General features: G+C 44.4%; 1 protein-coding gene across 17 annotated transcripts in view; it reads left to right on the forward strand.

Moving 5' to 3' along the window:
• Window positions 1-21,338, forward strand: part of PMCA (plasma membrane calcium-transporting ATPase 3) — a 359,676-nt gene that overhangs the window by 252,947 nt on the left and 85,391 nt on the right. For 13 of the 17 annotated variants that reach the window (XR_010566675.2, XM_065441193.1, XM_065441192.1 and 10 more), the window contains 5 exons: window positions 7,221-7,285; window positions 7,380-7,442; window positions 9,724-9,918; window positions 10,503-10,703; window positions 13,013-13,255. Coding sequence is in view for 16 of the 17 variants with exons in the window: in XM_065441193.1 (XP_065297265.1) it covers window positions 9,759-9,918; window positions 10,503-10,703; window positions 13,013-13,255 (604 nt within the window). In the remaining variant the exon portion in view is untranslated. Of the gene's footprint in view, window positions 1-5,522; window positions 5,743-5,830; window positions 6,212-6,237; window positions 6,384-7,220; window positions 7,286-7,379; window positions 7,443-9,723; window positions 9,919-10,502; window positions 10,704-13,012; window positions 13,256-21,338 lie in introns of those variants that run through there. The other 4 variants (XM_065441199.1, XM_065441194.1, XM_065441200.1 and 1 more) reach the window with 4 other exon arrangements.

Genomic DNA, 21,338 nt, shown 5'->3' on the forward strand with positions numbered 1-21,338 from the left:
AGGACAATTTTACGCATCGCATTTAATTTTATAGTATGTTATTTACAGTTTTGCGAAAACTCCATAACACATAGATTGACATGTGCACGTTGAATCTGCGTTTTTCTTTCTTTTTTTTTTTGCGTGAGCTACGATATCAGGAGCAGAGAGCGATGGCACTTTGTAGCGAACGTTACCTGTCGAAGCAGATGGTTCAGCGTCCGTCAACATGTAATTGAAAGCATTTTTTTAGTTCTTGGAAAGCGAAATACCGCGTTCAGATAGTTTTTTAAAAAATAAATGTTACTATTCGGATAACTTCCGCAATGCATGTGTAGTAAAGTATTAACAAAAAGGAACCGGTTCTATGTTTCATTTTATTTTCGCTTCGACAGCTTCGCGCTACTTGCTTGCCATTCGTACTGAGCTTTCTGAAAAAAATAATGCTGGTATATACGACGTCCAATGTTGCAGTCCAAATGGCGGTTCTCAAAGCGGCTGCGTGGCATTTTGCATGCGCCCTCCGTTATACCTCGATGGTATGCAAAAACAAAAGAATTAAAACAAAAAAAGACATAGTAGTTCACCGTCTCTGTCAATGCCGCCAGCAGGGAGCCCTTGCAGTTAACTGTGCAAGTTCTTGTTGTTTCGCGTGACCCAGCTGTCGTAACTTTCCGTGTGAGCGTTCTGAGTACCGGGCCCAAATGGGTTTGCAGGAACAGACGATGCAATGCAGCTCGGCTATGTGGCGGCGCAGAGGTACATTATGAAATAAACGCGTCCCAGCAGTTTAGTCCCAGCTTGCGGACAGCGGGCAAGGCAGCATAAAGGCGAGCAACGGATTACCGCATTTACTCGTTTTTGAGTTCCCATTCTTCGTGTCCATTCTTTCTTTCTTCTGCTTTTTTTCCCCACTACGACTATAATCTGAGAGGAGAGATAGAAGTTAAGGAGCGGGGGTTGGCACCAAGAGTGAATTTGTAAATGAAATGGCGTTTCTATGCGTGCGCGTCCGTTTTTGTGCGTTTGTGCGGTTCCTAACTTGTTCTCGAGATTCTCTGCTAACTTCAAAATTTCTGCCCCGTACTTTTAGCACCTGTAGAATGCAGTGATTGTGCGCTTCTTTTTTAAACGGCTGTGGTCAGCTCCCAGTCAGGGTCTGGTAATGCCTGCCGTACACACTCCAACCCATTTTTATTCTCCCGTAAGTTTCATTTTTACAGTCGGGGTCCCCTGTGAGTGATTGACTTAGACAAATATCATAAGAAGCCAACAAACAAAGGCACCAAGGACAACATAGGGGGAAAAAACTTGTACTTATCGTTGAATTAAAGAAATGACAAATTAATGGCAATGAAAGGGGATGAAAAAGCAACTTGCTGCAGGGGGGGGAGGGGGGGTGGCTATCCCACGTCTTCACATGCGTGCGATGCTCTAGCCAAGTGAGCTACCGCGGTGCCGTTTCCTCATTCACTTTCTTGGGTATTTATGTTCTTACTACTAGAATTAACCTTGGGAGCGTTAGCCAGCGCCACCACTCACGAACCTTGGCGGCGTATGTGGAACATCCTTTCTGCAGCAGGCGTCACGAGTACGTGATCTTGTTTGGCGAAGGCAACTAGTCAATAAACCCACACATGCTACCTGAAGGCATCAATGTTGCCGGATTCGAGACCCTCGTTATGCAATTGCTATACCCGTTTTCTGTGCAGAGTTGTGGATTAGTAAAATTCATGCTTCAATTTATTTTTCCAAGTTACCAGTATTCGGGCATATTTTTTTAAATATTTCAGGTTTGTAATCAAAATTATGCTTTCTTGACTAGAACTTATCTCTCTCTATCTCAAACACGACAAATTTCATTCAAATAGCTCCAGGATTTGTCTCATAACAGACTCTGCGACTTAAGCGCATAGCGCGACCTCGCACGACAACTTAGAGCTGCGCATGTGCTTCCGGTTAAGCATGCGAACACGCATGCGATGTACCTGCGCCGGGAGGTTACAGTCCTACAGCTCAGCTGTGTGCTTCTGTAGTGAATGAGCTGCGTTACCGGGTTCTATCGGTGTATTGTGGTGCGCGTCGAGACCTTAACCGGTGAGCGTTCGCACAGTCACTGCATTGCGTGCAACGTGTGCTCTGAACATGCTCGTAAGGTGCTAAAAGATGTGTTATTTAGATTATTTAAACTAACCTAGCTTAGGTTAGGTTAGCTTAAGTTTTGTTGGTTAAGGTTTGCTTTGATTTAAAAGGAGTTATCTTGGTGTAAATTGGGTGTTATCGACGGGTTTTAATCAGGCGTTAAAAGTTAGCTTAGGTTTGTCTACAAATAAAGTACAATATGGTTATCCGAAACCAGTAATGGTTGGTATTAAACAGAAGGGAAAAGCGAGGCCACCAACTTGGTACAACTTTGGTAAAGCTAGGCCTAACGTCGACGGATCTGTCCAACGCTTCGAGAGAATAGAAAGTGAGATTATTTGAGCGTTTGGAAGTCTCTTTCTTAAAAGCTGGTCTACAAACGCTGTATATCTCGAGCCATATCATTGGTCGTTTTGACGTATGCTATTGCCTTTCCGTTATCTTCAAGCACGTCATCGGATCTTGTGGTATTTCAACATTGTAAGAGCGTCGACGTCACATAAAAAGCGGTGACTGCCTAACCGTCGTGCGCTTAGGAAGCTTTGAGATGACGTAGGCATGTTCCTGGGTGGTAGGCGTTTTCCATTCCCTTTCTGGGTGTTCGATGACAATGTCCATATTTCTTGCATAAAAGCTGCTTGGGGATCTACGAAAAAAAAATAGAACATGAAATGCATTTGCTAATAATAATAATAACAATAATGATAATACAGGGCTAATACCACTCTGTGAAGGTGTATGGCCAGCGTAGCTTATATTACTATGCAAAAATAAAACAACAAAACAATATTGCACAAGTATGCACTTCTTATGTTTATTTGTATTAACGTTGATCGCTGGACCACAGTAATTATAGCTTTATGGTCGCTCTTATATACGACTATGGACTCTGTGACGACACTGGAGATCTTAGCAAACGCTATAAGTCTGTGCACGACCGATGGCGGGTCGTGGAGACATTGCTCTTGGTGTAACACTGAATGCCGAATAATCCCCCAAAAAACGCCAAGAACCACTTTCCGTCGGGACGAGACACATCGACGTTAACGTCACCCACAATGACGATTGGATTGGGGTGCACCGGCAGGATCCACCCCTGTGTGTCGTTCAGAAAATGTTTCAAGGTCCCTCTTTGAAGTTCCGGGATGAACGTATACGGTGGTGTCAACGACTTCGTCCCCAGTCTGTATACGGTCACCTCACTAGCTTGAACCACCGGAAACTGCCTTCGTCGGCAACTCAGTCCAGTCTTTCATTCCAGGGTGAGTGTGAAGGTACGCAACTCGATGGGTACCCAATCGGCCATGATCTTGATACCCGTCTCCGAGCAGAGTGCGCGAGTTGGCTTTGATTTGAGCCAGAGGGCCAGTATATGTGGCACATCAAATTTCACCCAAATGCGCACTGCATCGCGCCCGTGGCTTTCCCTGTATTCGATCTGTGGAAGTACACCGACGGCACCGCTCACGAGTCCGTCTTTCACGTCGATGTTGAACGTGACCACGTGGCACTTGCCCCGAGCGAGCATTATCGCACGGGGTAAATTTCCTATATCGACATGCGTCATACCGGCCACCTTGGCTTGTACGCTTGCACACTCGTAGCCAGACCTGTATCCGAAGTACACATCAACTGCTCTAGCCTCCATAGTATGCACGTACGTCATTCAAGGATACTCCGCGACTTCCGGTTTACGGCGGCGACATGTTGGGGAACCTATAGGCCTTTGCGTGCGCCTGTTGATAAGGTTACCCAAGATGGCGGAAGGTAGCTGAAGCAGACGACAGCAGCGAATGTGACGTCACGTGCATACTATGTATAGGGCAGCATCGGTGTCGAGCGCATCGACGTCCTTATTGGAGTAGAAGAGTCGCACAACACCGGGCGCAACGACCAAGATTCGATCCGCGCTGACCAACGGACTATCGATGACGCGCACCTCTTCCGGTTTGAGGTTCCGTCCCCGATTTTCGTGAGGAATTGCCGAGAACGCGGCGTCCTTTTGACGCACAACCTGCCGCAGCGGGAAGTGTAGGAGACATGACGCCACCTCCGGGCTGAACAGCTTGTTCTGACCGCGTGCACGTCTATAAAGACCTGGTTAGCACGAACCGGAGGCAGTTGTCGCAGATCGCCGCACATTGTAATGACCAGGCCGCCAAACTGCTCGTCGTGCTTCTTGTTCGCCTATAGAGTCATACCCCCTACAGGCTCATACCCCCTTAAGCAGTGGCCCATACCCCTCGTACCCCACTGCGACCGCCCGGAATTGAACCCAAGTCATTGTCGTCAACAGCAAAACGCCACAATATAGATGTGCGACCACTGCAGATGTGGTGATAAGGTAGGGGAATTATTTCCTGATTCTGTATGACGCCTTTGCTGGGGACGAAAACAAAAACAAAAATAACTTTGAGCGTAAGAACTAACGTTTGGTATTTGGAGCTATTGGTACGGGAAACTCGCGCAGTTAGTCATTTGTAGCGCGCTTAGACTTGTAATAAAACACTAAACTGAACAAACAACGTTCAGCAGGTGTGAAAGATATAAACACGTTATTCATTTTATGTTGTCATCGTTTCAAGGGAATATTGCTGTTTAACTTGGCGAAAAGAGCTTCTACGAGTGAATGTACGTCCCAGTGATACCGCTATACTGCCTAAAAAAAAATAAGTGTTCAGATCGAGAGCGCTATGGAACCTTGGATGCTAAATGGCCGCTATCCCCAGTTTACTGAACTTTTCTTAATTGGGATGTGTCCATTGTCGACTTCATGCCGAAGCCACTGTCGTAATAATAATGTCGTTTTCACAGAAAATGAGACAGACAACGCGAAAACAGAGTAAGCGTGGGGAGCGTTCACACGGTGATAGTGTAAGTTCATTTGAAGTAACAGTCTGCAGGCCCACCGCAACGTGGCTCGAATGTGCCACTATATTTCTCTTTTTTTAAGCCTCATCACGTATCTGTCATCAGTTACACTGTTTGAAATCATCTTAATATACCAGCACGTAGAGGTCAAGATGGGTTTTCGGTAAAATTGCTACTGCCTTACCGTAACCTTACAATCGCAAACCATTCATTGACAAAATTTTCAGGTTTTTTTTGTTTAGCAAAGCAACTTCGTTGTTGTTTAGAGCGCATTATTGAGCAAGCGTATATGTGGTTTCCCGAGTGGCCTGAACCCCGGCTAGCAACCTCGCTGGTCCTTTTCCCATTAAAGTTTTTTTTCCGTCCGTCCGTGCAAGACTCAGTGCCGTTAGCAATTCTAAAAGCGCGCCTCAGTGGACGCGTCGCGCTGGTTGGTCCGATGTTTCGTTTTTGCATCGCATCCCGCGGCGCTTCGGTAGGCTTCCAGCGCTCCTAGTTTCTGGTTACATGCACAGATGGCAGCGCGTGCGACGAAGAAGAAAAGCGAAAAAACGAGCGAAGGAACCAAGGGAAAACTCGGCGCGGGGCGGCCAGCTGTGTGTTTTGGCTTGGCTGGGAACCGAACGTGAGCGGCCTGCCGTGTGTTTTCTTGTGTCCCTCGCCGGCTGCGGTACGCGCCCCGGGCTCGTCGAGTGGGCGAGGTGCGTGCTTTCGCCGGCAGCAGCTCCGGCACGGTTTTCGCACGGCTCTGTGAGTTCGCGCTGCTGTCGCGGACGCCGCATATTTGGCGACTCGCGCTTTAAAACGTCTCTTCGTCGTCGGGTGTCGCACGCCTCCCGCGTGGAGCATTCGGCGCGCCACGCCTGAGATCGCTGTTTCGAAGGTTTCGCGAGGCGGTGCTGCCAGCGAGACACCACATACACATCCTCCCTGGTGAAGGTGCTTCCTTTGCCTCGCTTTCATCAGAGGCGTGTGTCATCGGCGCGCAATACGAGTGACTGGATTCGCTTCCGGGTGCCCTGGCAAACGCTGTTTGTTCACTGTTCCACCCTGGAAAACAAGCCTTCGCGCACCTTCCTTGTAGTCGACGGTTGCCGACTCTCATCTGCGGTTGTCGGTTGCTGTGTGTGTGTGGTGTGTGCGCTGCCGTTGGCCGCTGCAACGCCTACTGCTGGTTGACTCAATTTAGGGGCGCCGTGTTGCGCTGGCCGCTTCACACGTGCGTTATTTCTCACGGGTGGTGTGGGCTTGACCCGCGCTGTGTCGTGCCCTATGCTTAACGGCTGAAACAAGCCTTTCAACGTCAGTTTGTTGATTGCTTGCTTGCGTCGAAATTTCAAAACCACTAGCAAGACAGCACGAAACGTCGGCTTTTGGGCCGCATTAGTCCGGTGGGTTTATCGCAGCTCTGACTCGTATTTATCTCAATCTTCTGTGTGCACGGCGTGATTAAGTCTTGAATAGCACGTGTTTTGTGGAACATGCTAGTGCGATTGCGTTCTCGCAGAGTTTGCAAGGCTGGCAGTAGTAACAAACAATGCCGTTTCTGGCGGAGTGAAGGCTTTGGGTCTGCAAAATCGATTTTTGTCCTGTGTGCACTTCGGCCGTGTGCATAGAAATATGTGCTTTGTTGACGGCCTTCTTGTGCAGTCAATGGCTGTGTCGGGCATAATGAAGCTAGCAGGCACCGGTTCTTTTTAGTGGAAGCACAACTCGTTTACTTTATCGCTTGCACGTTTTCTGTGCACTCCATAAATGACTTCAAGGGCCTGCTATGGAATGGTTTTTCTATGGTAAACGGAAAAGCTCTCCTTGCTCATGTTGTTCTCGGGCCTTGTTCAGGCATAGCAAAACGTGATCCATCATTACACTCAGGCCATGCAGCTACGGTGTCTGTATTTGCTGCGCACCTGCACCGCCTTCCCAGCTCTTGTTGCAGCTGCGAGCCCTGTCATGAGGCAGCCCTTAAGCTTGTCTGGCTTGCAACAAAAGCATGCTTTGCTTCTGCCCTACGCATGGTTCCCTCTGTAAGGCTAAACAGTTACTTGGGATCTAATCGTTCGACAGGTGATGTGCGGCGTGCGCACTTCACCTTCACTCACTTTGATGAGGATTCAATTGTCTTAGCCATAAAGATACCATTGTGTTCTTGTCTGGGCACATCGTGTTGTTGTAATAGACGCTTGTATGCTCACTCCCGGCATCTCTTTGCTTTGTTTTGTGTGCAGATATATTGATGTTCAAGATCTCTCGGAAACCAACCTGTGTGATAAGGGGAGAATTGAGGATAACGGTAAGTGAAGTCTTGGTTTCACATGTTCCGATGAATTTGTTGTCTGTGTAAATGCGGGTAGGTTGATGTCAGCTGCTCTCTTCCTTTCTTTCAGGAACTAGAGATAGGTCCACTGGGGCATGATGATAAGCAGCATCTTCATCCTGTGATATAAGCTGTAAGTGTGCACGATGACTGAGTTTATTTGCATCACCTTGCCATCTTCCAAGATTGTAGTATATGGAAGTAAGACTTTTAACAATTGTTTCTCTTGGAACAGCCTTTCATTGGTAATCATAGTTACACAGCTCCTGCCTAAAGCTACACAAACTCTTTGGCTGAATTGTACTAATTAATGTGTCGTCACGTTCCTTTTGGATTGCAAAAATCTCAGGAATTTATTATCCTTGATGGATCATACCACATGTCGAGTAATATAGTGTTAATGTGGGTGTGTCTGTATTAATGTGTTCCTTTTGCCATAATAATTGAAAATTGCCTTATCTTTAGTTATCATTAGTTCGAAGCAAAATACTTCAAAGGCAAAGCTACTGAAATAGTTTATATTTGTCTAAGGCACTGCTAGAGCTAAAATTGTACGTAGTTACTGTAAAAAATTACTTCGGTGCTCTTCAACCATGCAAGCCTTGCTGCCTCAAATGAGTTATGAACACTTCACTTGAAGTCTGTTTGTGATTCATGTAGCATCCACTTGCAGATTGTTTTTACAATGTGCTACAGCATCTGCGCTTGTCTGCATGTTGCGTCACATATGGTTTTGAGATTTCAGCATTTTTACTAACGCACTTGACAGAAACCTGGGGTGTAACTTTAATACTTTTGGACAGAAGTTTAGCACCGGTGTCACACAACCACATTTGATCGGGACAGCACTTTTTGTATTGAAATTCTTGACCATGATTGGCTCCCTTCCCCAGATTAAGCAAAGAAGCAATCATGACCAAGAAATTTGATCCAGATTGGGTTCTATCGTGCTCAAAAGTGCACTGTGTGATGCCCGTACAAGATGCGACTTCGTGATAAGACGCGTCAAGTTGGAGATTCACAGTAAGGAGTATGCTAGCTTTTGTGAGTGGGTAACGTTCGAACATAGCAAGACTGTAAGTGGGCCTAAAGCTTTGCATTTGACAATGTGCTTGCCATCCTGTGCAGCCTTCCAGCCTTTTTACATAAGCCGAGCAACACATGGGCTTTACTAACCCAATGTATTCTTATGTACTGTCTCCACCACACCTAATCCAAACATGGCGTAGAGAGACACACAGAAGAAAAATGAGCTAAGCCATATTTGTTAATTACACCTTTGCGATACCAAAGAAGACACCAACCTTGAGAGGAGGCTTGGTAAGCTGGAAAAGAAACAAAAGTGAAGTATCGGCTGTGATGCCACCTTCAAGTTCCTTCACCAGCTCACCGTGATGCGATCAAGTTTTGTTATGTAGATTCAGGCTTAGCTCAAATTGACCACACTGTATTCTAAAAAAGACCAAAGATAAATCTTGGCAAGTTTCGAGAAGTTTTGCGGTGCCACAATGGCTCAGGTATGAGAAAATGCTTGGATATCCTCCTTGTCATGTTGGTGTTACTGGGGGAGGGGATTTCACAGGAAATTCAAGAAATGAAATTTTACCCCATCTATTCTGTTCTAGCAATCATTTTACAGCAACATAATGAAAACAATTTCAAAAGAATACTTCCTCAGTCGAAGTTGTTTTAGTGCTTTCTTTTATTTTATTTTAGTGTTCCTTTAAGAACTAAGTTATTACTGATAGCATTGAGCCAGAACCAGTATTTACTTCTTTTCTCATTATCCTTCCTTCTGCATTTCACGTAAAGGCCAACTGCAACGAAACTTTGCTTAGGCTAAATCAGTAATAAAGGAGTAGTACATACTACTGAAGCAATCTTGGAAAAGCTGCAGCACTCGTAATTGTCTGATTTTCTTATTACTAGCCTTTTAATAATGCCTAAGCAGATGATTTGTGTATGGTTAGCAGCTATTATATAAGTCCCAGTACACCGCCTCCAAGATTTTTCAGTGCGTTGCAGGGAACCGCCACCAGTGCCAGTCTCTGAGGTCGTGCCGAGGTGTCGCGCAATCAACATAGTGTAATTTCTGGCAAGTGGCAATGACGGCTTTTTTCCCCCTTTTTTTTGTCAGTTATGATATCTGAAGGGCCTGCTTTTGCGAGCCTTTCGTGATGCATCCCTTTGTTTATAAAGCGTAACATTTAGCATATAGGCTAGTCTGCATCTATGCTATCTGAATCTAGACTTTTTATGTGGCTCTAAGTTTCCTCGCAGTTGGCCTGTAATAGGGGACATTTCAAGTATGTGGGCTAAAGCATTCAGAATATGCATTAGGAATGCAGGCTGCCCGAAGCATTCGTGAAGTACATTCAATGCGGTTCCTGTTGCGGCCCTGTGCTTCTGTGCAGTGTCCTCTGCGGAGGAGGCGCAGGCTGGTGGGGGCATGGCGACGGTGGAGGGTCGTCCGGCCCAGTATGGGGTCACGCTGCAGCAGCTGCGGGAGCTCATGGAGACCCGTGGCCAAGAGGCCATCCAGCGGATCCAAGAAGAGTACGGGGGCATCCAGGACCTCTGCAGGAAGCTCTACACCTCACCCACTGATGGTTTGTACCATGCCCCTGCCCGTTGGTCCATCGTATCTTGCACTGTCTTAAGCATTCAAGGCCGGGGGCCCTAAAAAGCTATTTTTTATTGTTGTAAGCCTGTGCAAATATCAGATTGTGCAATAATGAACATACAATGTTATTGACTTGGACAGGCACAGCATCTACACTTGCCTGCATGTTGCGTCGGATGTTGTTTTGTATTAAGACACTTTGTGTTATCGGCTATGAGCATTGGAGCCAGGAAATCGTACTTAATGAGATAGTATCAACGAGGTTCTATTGTACTGAAATGCTACAAGAAAAAGATTAGTATTTACAAATAGTGACTATTCGATTCGAAGACCAAATCAAATAGGGCAATATTTGATTTGTTATTTGAAAGCTCAGAATATATTTGCGTGCTTCTAATTGTTCACAATCTAGTATTATTTTTGTCACACCCACGTGCCAGTTTACGCAATCATAGCACACTCAGGCTGATATTCTCAAAAGTGATCAAATGAGAATAGTGCTTCCGAGTACACTTGTGTTGTTGGCAAGCCTGGAAAAGTGCATTCCACCGTGGGGCTGACTTCTTGCAGGGCTGAGCGGATCTGCGGCGGACCTGGAGCACCGGCGGGCGACATTTGGGGCCAATTCGATCCCGCCCAAGGCGCCCAAGACGTTCCTGCAGCTGGTATGGGAGGCACTGCAGGACATGACGCTCATCATCCTCCAGGTGGCCGCCTTTGTCTCCCTCGTGCTCGCCTTCATCGAGCCTGAGGACAGCGATGAGGGACATGGTCAGTCTCTCAGGCTTGCTGCCACTTTGATGTGTTCTTCTGTTTTTCGAGCCTGGATGTTTAGCTAGACTGTCTGTTTTTCTGGCCTGGAAGACCCAGAGCTCTGAGTTAATGAAACTAGTGGTCATTAAGCAGCTTGAAAGTGCATTCAAAACATAGTGGGCCTGCCAAAATTATTGATTATTGCAAGGCTGCCGTACGTTGATTTCACTGCAGGTTCTGCCACGCTGTGACTAGTGTTAGCACTGGGTATTGTCAGTCTTCAGCATGCTTTGTGGCCACTATGATTGTTAATGCATTTGATTAGGCTAGCTTAGGTCAAGCAATGGATTCCAGGGTGTGCGGATACTACACACTCGAGTGTAGTGGAGTGAGCCCAACCTTGCAAAACATTCTGCAACAAGGGAGGTAAAAATGAGTGCTGGTATAGTTAAGTTAAAGTGATATGTGGCTTACCTTAGCACTTGTCCCAAGGCTGCTTGTACAAGGTTTGTTGGCATCATGGCACTGGCACAAAGTGTATTAGCACAATAAGTTGTTTGGGGTGTGCGTGTGTACACTACTGTGGTTACAGAATAATCTGTGGTGGCACAGTGTGCTACTGTATTGAATGGCATTGCTTTAATGTGTCAAGGAGCAGGTATTAAAACTCAATTTTCCTTTAGCTCTTCCCTGCACTTATATGGGCAGCTTTCTGGTCAAATAAGCTGGGCGAATACTGGAGACTGTACTCAAATGTCTGATTGGCTAGTCTTGATAAGAGCGCGCAATGTGCAACCTGACAAAGGTTTTCTTGTGATTTGTAGTGTGGGCTGATTCTCAAGGCAGTGAAGCACCACAGCACCCACATACCTCATAGCATTAATAAACAGAGCTAACCTGTGAGTGTCATTAGCAGCATAATTCAGAAGCAATGGCAAGCTATTGCTTGATTTTGGCAGTCATCCTCCAACGGTCTCTGCCACCATTTCTTCTTTTTTAGTGTTTAGAATGCCTGTTTTGTTTGCGAGTTGCATAGAATACTTCAGGGGGAATGAGGAGTCATTAGCGGAAAGCTGCCAAAGCTCCTGTCTGTCACCAAACCAATTGCTGTATTTACTCTATTCTAATGCACCGTTGATTGTAATGAGGATAACTCGCAATCTGGGATTCACTCACACTCTAGGATTCACTCACAATCTAGTGTAGCGCTCGTCTTTCCTTTTGCCTCTCACTGTTCTTTTTTTTTCCAGTTTTTTTTTTGCGCTATAAAGCGTCATGTTAGGATTGTAATGCATGCCCAATTTTCACAGCAAGAAATGAAAAGTGCTCTTCATTCTGCTGTAACATGCACCCCAATTTTCATACCTCAAGAAACGATAAATGCAATGGCCTTGATATTCCGCTGACCAGATTTCCATAACGGTGATTTGTTTGGAAAAAGAAAGTTTACTGTGCCCGAGATAGTGCGGACCAGGCATCATTTATCACCACTGTCGCATGCCTCTTCAATTCCAGAGAATCTATTCTTCGGTGCAGTTTATGGCGTTTAAAATACCACATTTCCGACACATTGTAGGCTATGGCAGCTAAGGGGTGCGATCTTGTACGCGTTCCAAACTCGAACGGAGGCGGTCCGTTCTTTCCGTCGCAAAATTGGCGGTCCGTTTCGTGGCGCTCGTCCGATAGCAGACAACACGGAATGATTGACAGTAGATATCACTTCACAATTGACGTCATGGCGTTCTTCACCGTTCAAACTGACAAACCGTGTGCGGCTCGGTGGAACGGACCGCCTCCGTTCTATTTTGGAATGCGTACAAGATCGCACCCAAGGTATGTTCTGGAGTGGGCTCAAAGCTGCTACAACTGGGGGTGATGTTGTGGACATTTTCAAACTCTGCTGTGCTGTTGAATTCCGTAATGTTAACATTTTTAGCCATTCAAAGCACAAAATGCGAATTCAACAATAGTATTCCGAATAGTACCACCATAGTGATACTTGGTTTAACAATGTTTAGTGCCATTGTCTAAGTGTGAAAGCACTGTCGTTTTGGTATCGTACTTGAATCTAATGTATGTCATTTTTTTGTCATTTCTTCTATATAAAAAAAATGTGCAGTAGAATGGAGTAAATTCGATAATGCTCTCAAGTTCATTGACTGTTGGCTATTTTGGCAACTTTCACTTGTTAAGCCGTTTTCTCAATAAATCTGAATGAAACCTGGCCGGCTCGCTGCAACTTGAGTATGCCTTGTTGAAAACATTTGCTCATTTAGAAGGCAGTTGCAAATGGTGACTGATAGTCCCTCTTTGTTTTGTTTGCACAGGCGGCAAGCCAAAGGAGCCCGGTGAATCGGAAGCTGGGTGGATAGAAGGTGTAGCTATTCTAGTGTCTGTAGTAATTGTGGTTCTAGTGACTGCATTCAATGACTACACAAAGGAGCGGCAGTTTCGTGGACTCCAAAACAGGATAGAGCAAGAGCACAAGTTTGCTGTGATTCGGGGTGGTGAAGTGAACCAGATCGGCGTGACAGAAATTGTGGTTGGTGACATCTGCCAAGTCAAGTATGGTGAGTACCTTCTTCTTTCTGTCTAACCTTGCCTCCCCCCCCCTTTTTTTGTGTGTGTATCCTTCAAGTCCACACACTAGTATGTTGACCGGTCTTGTTTCAGCCATTGAAACATAATTCCAGCAGTGACCTCAGAACAAGGTGCTTTCATTGTATGAGTACTTCTGTGAAATGTAGCTGAGGTTTCGGTCCTGTTGCATTACTCTGTGGCTTTGAGCTGCCAAGTGCAAAGTGCTAGTGCGTATTGGTGTTGTGTTGGTGGGCGGTCTCCATGATGGAACATGCTTAGCACAGGTGATAAGACACACTTCTAGACACCAGAGTCTTCTCTGCAACATTCATACTTAGTATGTGTGGAAAGTGGCATTGATAAAAATGACAAAAAATAATTAAAACTAGCATTCCATAGCATCTGTTTTGCGCTGTTCTGCCTGTTCTAGACATATTTTGGAAGTTATGGGTTCATTGTTCATTTACAGAAGCTGTTTGATTGAGGGCAGAATCCAAGAAAATGGCCTATGTACTTAGATTTCGGCTTCCATTGAAGAAAATGGAAGAAACTGGGCGAATTGAAATTAATTCACAGCCTTTCACTGTGACATTTATCTTAGTCCCCAATGCAGCTTTGATTTGTTGATCTATCTGTCATCTTGTCACTACAGAGTTGTGAAATTATTTCTCCATTTGTGACATTAACCTGTTGTGTTTTGTTGATTTATGTCTGCAACACAAATGTTAAGTGTCGTTTGCATAATTAATGTGAAGTCCTTATGATGCATCAGAATGATGGCACATATGTGTTCAAGTCCATGCAATAGAAGGGCCTTTTTTTTCCCTCTGTGTGTATGCAAAAAGAAACAACTTTTTGATATGTTTTTTATGTAATGCTTGTATGTATCCCTCTCGCTTATTGCTTGGCTGGCTGAAGGTATGAAGAGGTTCCTCAGTTTCATCTGTTTGTTTTTGCTCTAAATGGTACTGCTGAGGGATAGACCTGGCACAGATAAAGGTCGTTATAATGAACACGGATAAATTCTGTACCGCAACTCAATCTTAGGTGTTGGTTTGATAGCATTTCATTTAAAGGGACACCAAAGGACAACACCACTGAGTTAGTTTAGTCTGGTAAGGTCTTTATTTCAATATCCGACTTGCATTTCATCTATTTGGCTTAAGAAGGTTTTCTATTTGGAGATAACGGAGGGCTAAGTCTCCCTCATTGAATTTCATGGACGAACCATGACACTGGTATGTTAGTATGACATCGTGGATTTCAAAGTAAAAAATTTTACGGAGTACAGAATCTGAGAAAAAGCTGAATATCTGCTCTGCCTCACAAAGTAGCTTAGTATTTGCATTTACAGCCTCTACCATTGTATGTGAACATTGTGATGTTCGATTTTATTGACGTCTGTTACAAGCTGCTCGGAAATGAATGTTTTCCGAGATCCCGTAGTCTGTAAACTTTTGTGGTTGACTGTACTTCTTTCTGTTCAGGTAATGTTACAATAGGTTGAGTCCTTAGTTCTCTTAGAATGCAATATAATCAATCCTTGTTTATCAGTGAACTAATAAAGGAGCATTGCAACATTTTTCAAACATGGTAAAAAAGTTTTGCCATCTGTAAGTAGTGTTGCTATGAACATGTGAGCCAACAACTATTGCGCTGCATGCAGTAGAGAGCCCAGTTTTGCATAACAGATTGCTCTCTTCTAAACTGGTACAGTGGTACAGAGCTGGTCAGGTGAAAGAACAGAGCACTCGGCTTGTTTCTTCCTTTCTATCTTGCGCTGTGCCAGTTTTAGAATGCAATACCAAATCGCCCAATCCTCAACCCTAGCACTCTCTCCTGTTGCTTTTGAGACACCTGTTAATGAATGCTCGCGCCTCTGGACTAACTCTATTTGCTGTCGCTCTTGGACGACTCCGCTAACTTCTGCTGCGTGTTAACTAAGGTGGACGGCGTCGGCCATGTACGCAGGAGCCTCGAAGGTGGGGAACTTCACTCGTTGGGATCCGTTTCGAGACTGGTTTATTTACAAAAGATAGATCGAAGAAAGGAGAAGGGAAAGAGAGAAGTTACACAAAGTCCACGTTCACTTTTGGCCACACCGAGGCCTTCGTCCTTGTCGGAGGTGCCTGCGCCTCGCACCGAGTAGGCGGTTCGCCGAAAAGCCGGTGGAACGGGTCAGGTTGTTTGTAGATGCCCCGGCCGGTACGTGGTGCAGTGGGGCGCCCCTCGCCTGTTCGCCAGCTCCCTCTCTCTCTTGTGTCGTTGGTCCCCCAACCACGGGTGCAACAATGTATGGTGCTCGCTTGCGACTTTCAACAACACCTTCTATACTTGGCATCTTCTATTACGATCCTCCTCCCTAAACCAACCATTGGGCAGCAGATCATGATCATGAGTCACTCCTGAGTGGAAGCTCGCACACATGCACATATCTGCAGTCTTAGCACACGTAGAAGTGGCAGTTGTCAATGCATCGTGCTCATAACGGGCTCCTTTGTTGGACGCCAACCTTGAAGAGTTACCATAAGTGCACAGCGGAAAGGAAAAGTAAGAAAGGAGCACTCGGCAGGGTATTGCTATCATTGCAGTCCCAGCTGAGAGGATACGTGTTGGGGAGGAATGAGGAAAGTAAAACATTGTAGTCTTTACGTTTCCATTATCAGTATATTTCATTGCATACATAGCAGGCAGTGTCATGATAGCTGGCGGCACTTCTCTCAGTGCTCACATTTGCAACCATAAAATAGTGTGCCCCATATGAGTGATAGCCATGTAGGTGTGCGCCATGTAATTCAATTTAAAACAACTCTCATACCTTTGTCACAAAATATGACGTTTATTGCATGAAAGGCGCCGGAGATCTGAAAGTAGTTGTGCTTGATATTGATATGTAGTACGTCATCTATACTGGAAGCAACAGTGTGCATAGGTAATAAATATTTTCATGTAAGCTTGTGTCTGCTAGTTGTGGTTATAATGTACGATGTAGATCTTCCGTTGAAAAATTGGATAAAAAAAAGACTGCTCCACGAAAGGCGTGGAGTGAGACCTCTATGATCGCACTGCTTGTGTAGCTTCTGCATCGTTGCCTACTATGTATGAAACGGAGTATACGGCATTAAAAAAAAGGAACTTGTGGGAATATATACATTGAAAGGCTTCACACTCGCTCTAGTGTGTTCTCTCTTTTGGAGGATAGAGGCTGCACGGTCCCTTTCAGTATTTCCGAGCAGGCAGTGCCCCAATCTCCTAACGTCACAAGGAGCTAGTGCATGAAGTTCAAGCTCGTCTAATTTTTTCTTTTTTCTTTTTCTTATTTGGCAAGACTCCGCTCCCTGTGAGACCAACGTTCCTGGTATTGCGGCCGTGTAATTTACTAATTCCGGTTAGCCTAACATTTCTCTTTAGTGTCCCTTTATGTGAAAGCTATGCAGTGAAGCCAACAACACGACACCATCATGGTATCTATCACAGCAAAGAAAACCATTCTTTCGCAGCTCTGAATTGTAATAACAGTTGCTTTACTGGGGTGCGACACCACGTCCACAAACTGTGAAACAGGAGAGCAGTGCTGGCTAATGCAAATAGTTGCCATTGCTGTGAACCGGTAATCATAGTTACAATCGTCGTTGCTGCTATGACTAAAAAAAAGCAATAATCAGGCAGGAGCACTGACCTTGCTTTTCGTTTTCACACTTTATTCTGGATGTATGTAATGGGGGAGCAGGCAAATAGAATTAGGGCTGGTGTCTCTATGTATCTTGTGCAAGCAGTTGAAGTCTAGTGCACATTTTTCAAGACTGATTACACTATGCTGAAACATTAGATTACCAATAAAAAATGCAATGCTTTGCTATTTGGCTCATAGAGTTTCTGACTATATCACTTGGAGGGAAATCTGGCACTGCTGCGCTCTTGTATGCATGGGAATGCTGGGATATGGTAGCTTCAAATTAAAATTGTTCTTGGAGAGCCAGGAAGCACCTGGATAGCACCATGCTTTCTGCCACACCGGTTTATTTCCTACTAAAATAGCACGTAAAAAATTGTTACACAGGAGAGACGGCAAGGGGGCCCAAGGGAGCAGTGTCCTGCAGGCATTGTGATGCCTCACTGCATAGTAAGCAATGCCCCACTCAGCATCGAATTTCATACAATTACTAGAGGGAACTGTGGTGCTAGTGTCTACGGGAGCTGCAGGCAGGCACTTCAGCCTGCATTGGATTGATGGGTAGTACATGGATTTGCCTAAACTTTGTCCTTGTAGCATTAAATGGCTTCGTGACTTTGCAAAGTGATCATTTTTAAGAAAGTGCTGCATTATAAATAATTAAATAAAGATTATTAAAATTGTCCGCCGGCAGGATTCGGACACAGGACCTTTAGTACATACGCCCGATGCCGAAACCACTATGCCACGGGCGCATGGACAAGCGGAACCACAGCAATTAGCAGTAATTATGTGGGCTTGCAGAGTGCTAGTACCTTCTGTATTAAAGGAAGTATAAATTGCATTGAAATTTCGCCCAAATTAGGCACATACAGAGTGTAATAAACGAAGCCACAAGAACGTTTGAAGCCCCAAGCACGAAGATCATACAAATCCATGTACTACCAATCATTCCCATTTTGGCTGAACGATCGCGGCACCAGAGTTCCCTCTAATAATTATAGGAAGCTCTGTGCTGCCCAATGCTTTAACGTGAGGCAGCTCGTGGCGGCACCCGTGGCAGTAGCGCGCTATCTACGCTACGCTTTTCATCCTGGAGGCCACGCACAGCAGACGCAGCAATGCACAATTGTCTTGTTTAGACCAGCACTGCAAAGATGAAACGGTTTTTGTTTCTTTTAACTCAAATGAGCAACAATTTGTATTACTGAGAATGTTCTCGCGATAACAAAATCAGCCAATAGCTGGTGTGGGTGTAGATGCTTAGAATGGTGCTACATGACAACATTTTGGAAGAAAGAGCAAGCGATTTTTCACTGCTTTTGATACGAGATTGTAAATTCCCTGCTGAATGCAGTGCAATTATGTTTGGCTCACACATTCTCAGGAGCCTCGTTAACAGATCGGCAACATTTTCTTACTATGTTTGAAAGGTGTTTCAGGACCCCTTTAATGTAGCTTTAGATGAATGATATGATATTTGTAATATGTGATTTGCAAAATTCTGTTAGCAGGCTTCCTCACACATTTAACTTGCTCTAACCAATATGGCCAACCTCCTGCTAATATCACTGTTGGATATGAGGGGTGCATTTTGTGAGCTTGAATAAGGGCCAGGAGTGGAGGGCGGCTGCAGTGAGGACACAAGTTTGCGTGCTGATGCCTTATTTATGGTTCTATCTTGAGATCTGTCATGTTCGTTAAATCAGACATGTACAAAGATGTGAATTGCAGATTCTGCATATTGGCTAAGGGGCCTTCAGTTTTGGAGTAGCCTGTTTCTGTTTGTAACTGTTGTTTCTGCTTAAGTACCTGTTACATGAGTGTTCTTATGAATTTTGTGCAGAAATAGCTGCCTTGATGAATATTTATTGTAGCCATTATATTTCTTCTTCTGATGATTCATTGTAATGAGGTTCAACTGTGCTGGCGTGATTGTAGAAAATGTCACAAGTTAACAACATTCTGGTGACTGCGGTAAAGATGTGCTCAGTGACATCCGTATTGTGATATGCTGTGTGGGACAAGTTACAAATGAGCTAGCCTTCCTTACTGAATGTTTGGTGCATGGGTGCATAGAACAAATACCTGCCTGCCCTTTTTTATCTCTGCTGCCTATTGCGACGTAGTGCTACAAAAGAATTGCTGGCACTGAATTGCAGAGTACACCACTTATGACCAGAATTAGCGATTCACCTGTTGTTTAGATTGGCCACTTGGCATGTGTATTGTGTATGTTACAGAAGGCATTTTTTCATGCAAGCAGCTCTAGAAGGTGATCTCTTATGTTCTTGTTCAGCGCAGTGTGGAGTAGTCTTAGAAACAGTCATACGAGGCATAGGTTTGATAGCTCGTTAAAATTCTGCGAGACGGGGTAAGCTGTCAACTGCTCAGCTTGGTCATGCTAGCATCACATACGTATTAACATGGGCTGTATGTAGTTTAGATATGGTTTAGATGCGATTTATATGCAGGAACAGCTAGCAGGCTTTCAGCTAGCATGCGGCCACCCTTTTCATTGTGACTATTTGCTGGAGAAACTGTATGTTGAGAAGCTGCTTGAAAGTGTAGGAAAAAATGTTCTATTCCAAAGTATTTTACAAAAATCAGACTACGTAAGGCACACATTCCAGTCCCAGGACGTGAAACCAGTCACAAGAGGCAACCAGTGCCCCCAACAAGTGCTTTGGTACAGCAACACAGGAACACAGGAGCACGGGAGAGCTTATCCGGGCACGATCGTCCATTTCACGAAGAGAACTTTTGTGCCTCTAAATTTGTTTACAATGCAGGCATAATGGAGGCAAATGTGAACCTTGGATTTCATTGTTGCCGTAGAGCATATTTCATTGTGACATTATCGTGAGGAATGAGTGTTGTAAGGAAACATGAAAGTGGTAAACCTGATTATTTGTTGTGCACTGTCTAAGAAAGTGTTACTGGTTGGAGTCTGTTTTGAGCAGCAGGGAAGAGGTGTCCTAGTATTTGTAGCTCTCACATGTTTCAAAAAAGCTTCTCATACTGTAGTGTTAATGTGTAGTGCAGTGCACTCGTCAGAGTGCCACTTACAATAACTGATTATGGCTATGGATGCCGTGCACTGTATTGTATATTGAAATTTGTAGAGTAAGGTTGGATATAAGAGTATGTGGCGTAGCGACTGATTTGCACGACTTCATTATTGTTGCAAGCAGTCTGCACTGTATTGCATTCACATTAAGCAAGCACAACAATGTCATGAGATCTAAGGGAACTTTAGTTACGTCATCTTGTGGAATGCAAGATGCTCTTGTAACAACGTAAGAAGCAGTTGCTGGCTTCAGGCATGAATCTAGTAGTGCCACAGTTTTACATGAACACATTGTGCCTCCTTACTCCTGCTGTGTTGTGCACAGGCTTGTACAATATACTTGGAAAGTGTAATTAAGATCAGTTATTAAATAGCACGAAAAAAATTGAGGGGGGCATTTAATACTGAATACAAAAATGTATTTGCAATAAAGTACTAAATCGTTAGTTCAAAGATACTAACAAGATAACCTTTGTTCCAAAGTGTAAATGAAAGTTAAAGGAACATGTCACGCTTCTTATTCTGAAGCAAACCACGCATGCTGTGCGCCTGCTGCCCACCTGCTGCAAGAAAGGCACAGTCGGTTCGTTTATTTTTTGGTTTTTCAAGACTGAAAGCCATGCTTCCTTTTTTTTCTTTACTCGGTAAGCCTGCCACCCCAAAGTATTGTGAGGCAGATGAACTGGGCGGGAACAGCCATCTGCGCACGGTGCATCCACTGCGACAGGCTCATTGTGCGCCGGTACTACACCTGACCGTGGGGAAGGGCGTATCTTAAATGCTGAGTACAAGTTACTTCGAAAAGTATTTAAGTTACAACAAAAATACTGAGTTTTCAAATTCTTTTAATGATAAGTTACTTTGGAAAGTACTTAAGATACAGTATTTTGAGTAGAGTATTTAAGCTACGTGCAAGCTTTTTATTTGTTTGTTTGTTTGTTCATTTGTTTATTCATTTTTATTTGTTTGTTTATTATTTACTTACTTATTTATTTTCTTAAAGTGCCCAAGAACAGCTTTACATGTTAATATTGGTGCACTTGCGTTACACAAAAAACATAAAACAAAAAAAAAACGATATTTCGAACAGTGGTACAAAGTGCAACAAGAAATTGAATTATTCAGAGACAGAAGTCACATAATGAGCAAATAGGAAAACTGAATATATCAAGATCATCACATATGTTATTTTGTTGTGCTACAAGACGTGTTATAGCGTTAGAGGTGCAAGAGGAGTTCACGTAGAAAATGCTGGGATTACGCAGGTTAGGGCGAGGCATGCAGAACGTTACAGCTGATAGTAACTGCGGACAGAAGTGGTTGTCAATTA

The sequence above is a fragment of the Dermacentor albipictus genome, chromosome 5 (genome assembly GCF_038994185.2).
Source record: "Dermacentor albipictus isolate Rhodes 1998 colony chromosome 5, USDA_Dalb.pri_finalv2, whole genome shotgun sequence".
NCBI lineage: Eukaryota > Metazoa > Arthropoda > Arachnida > Ixodida > Ixodidae > Dermacentor > Dermacentor albipictus.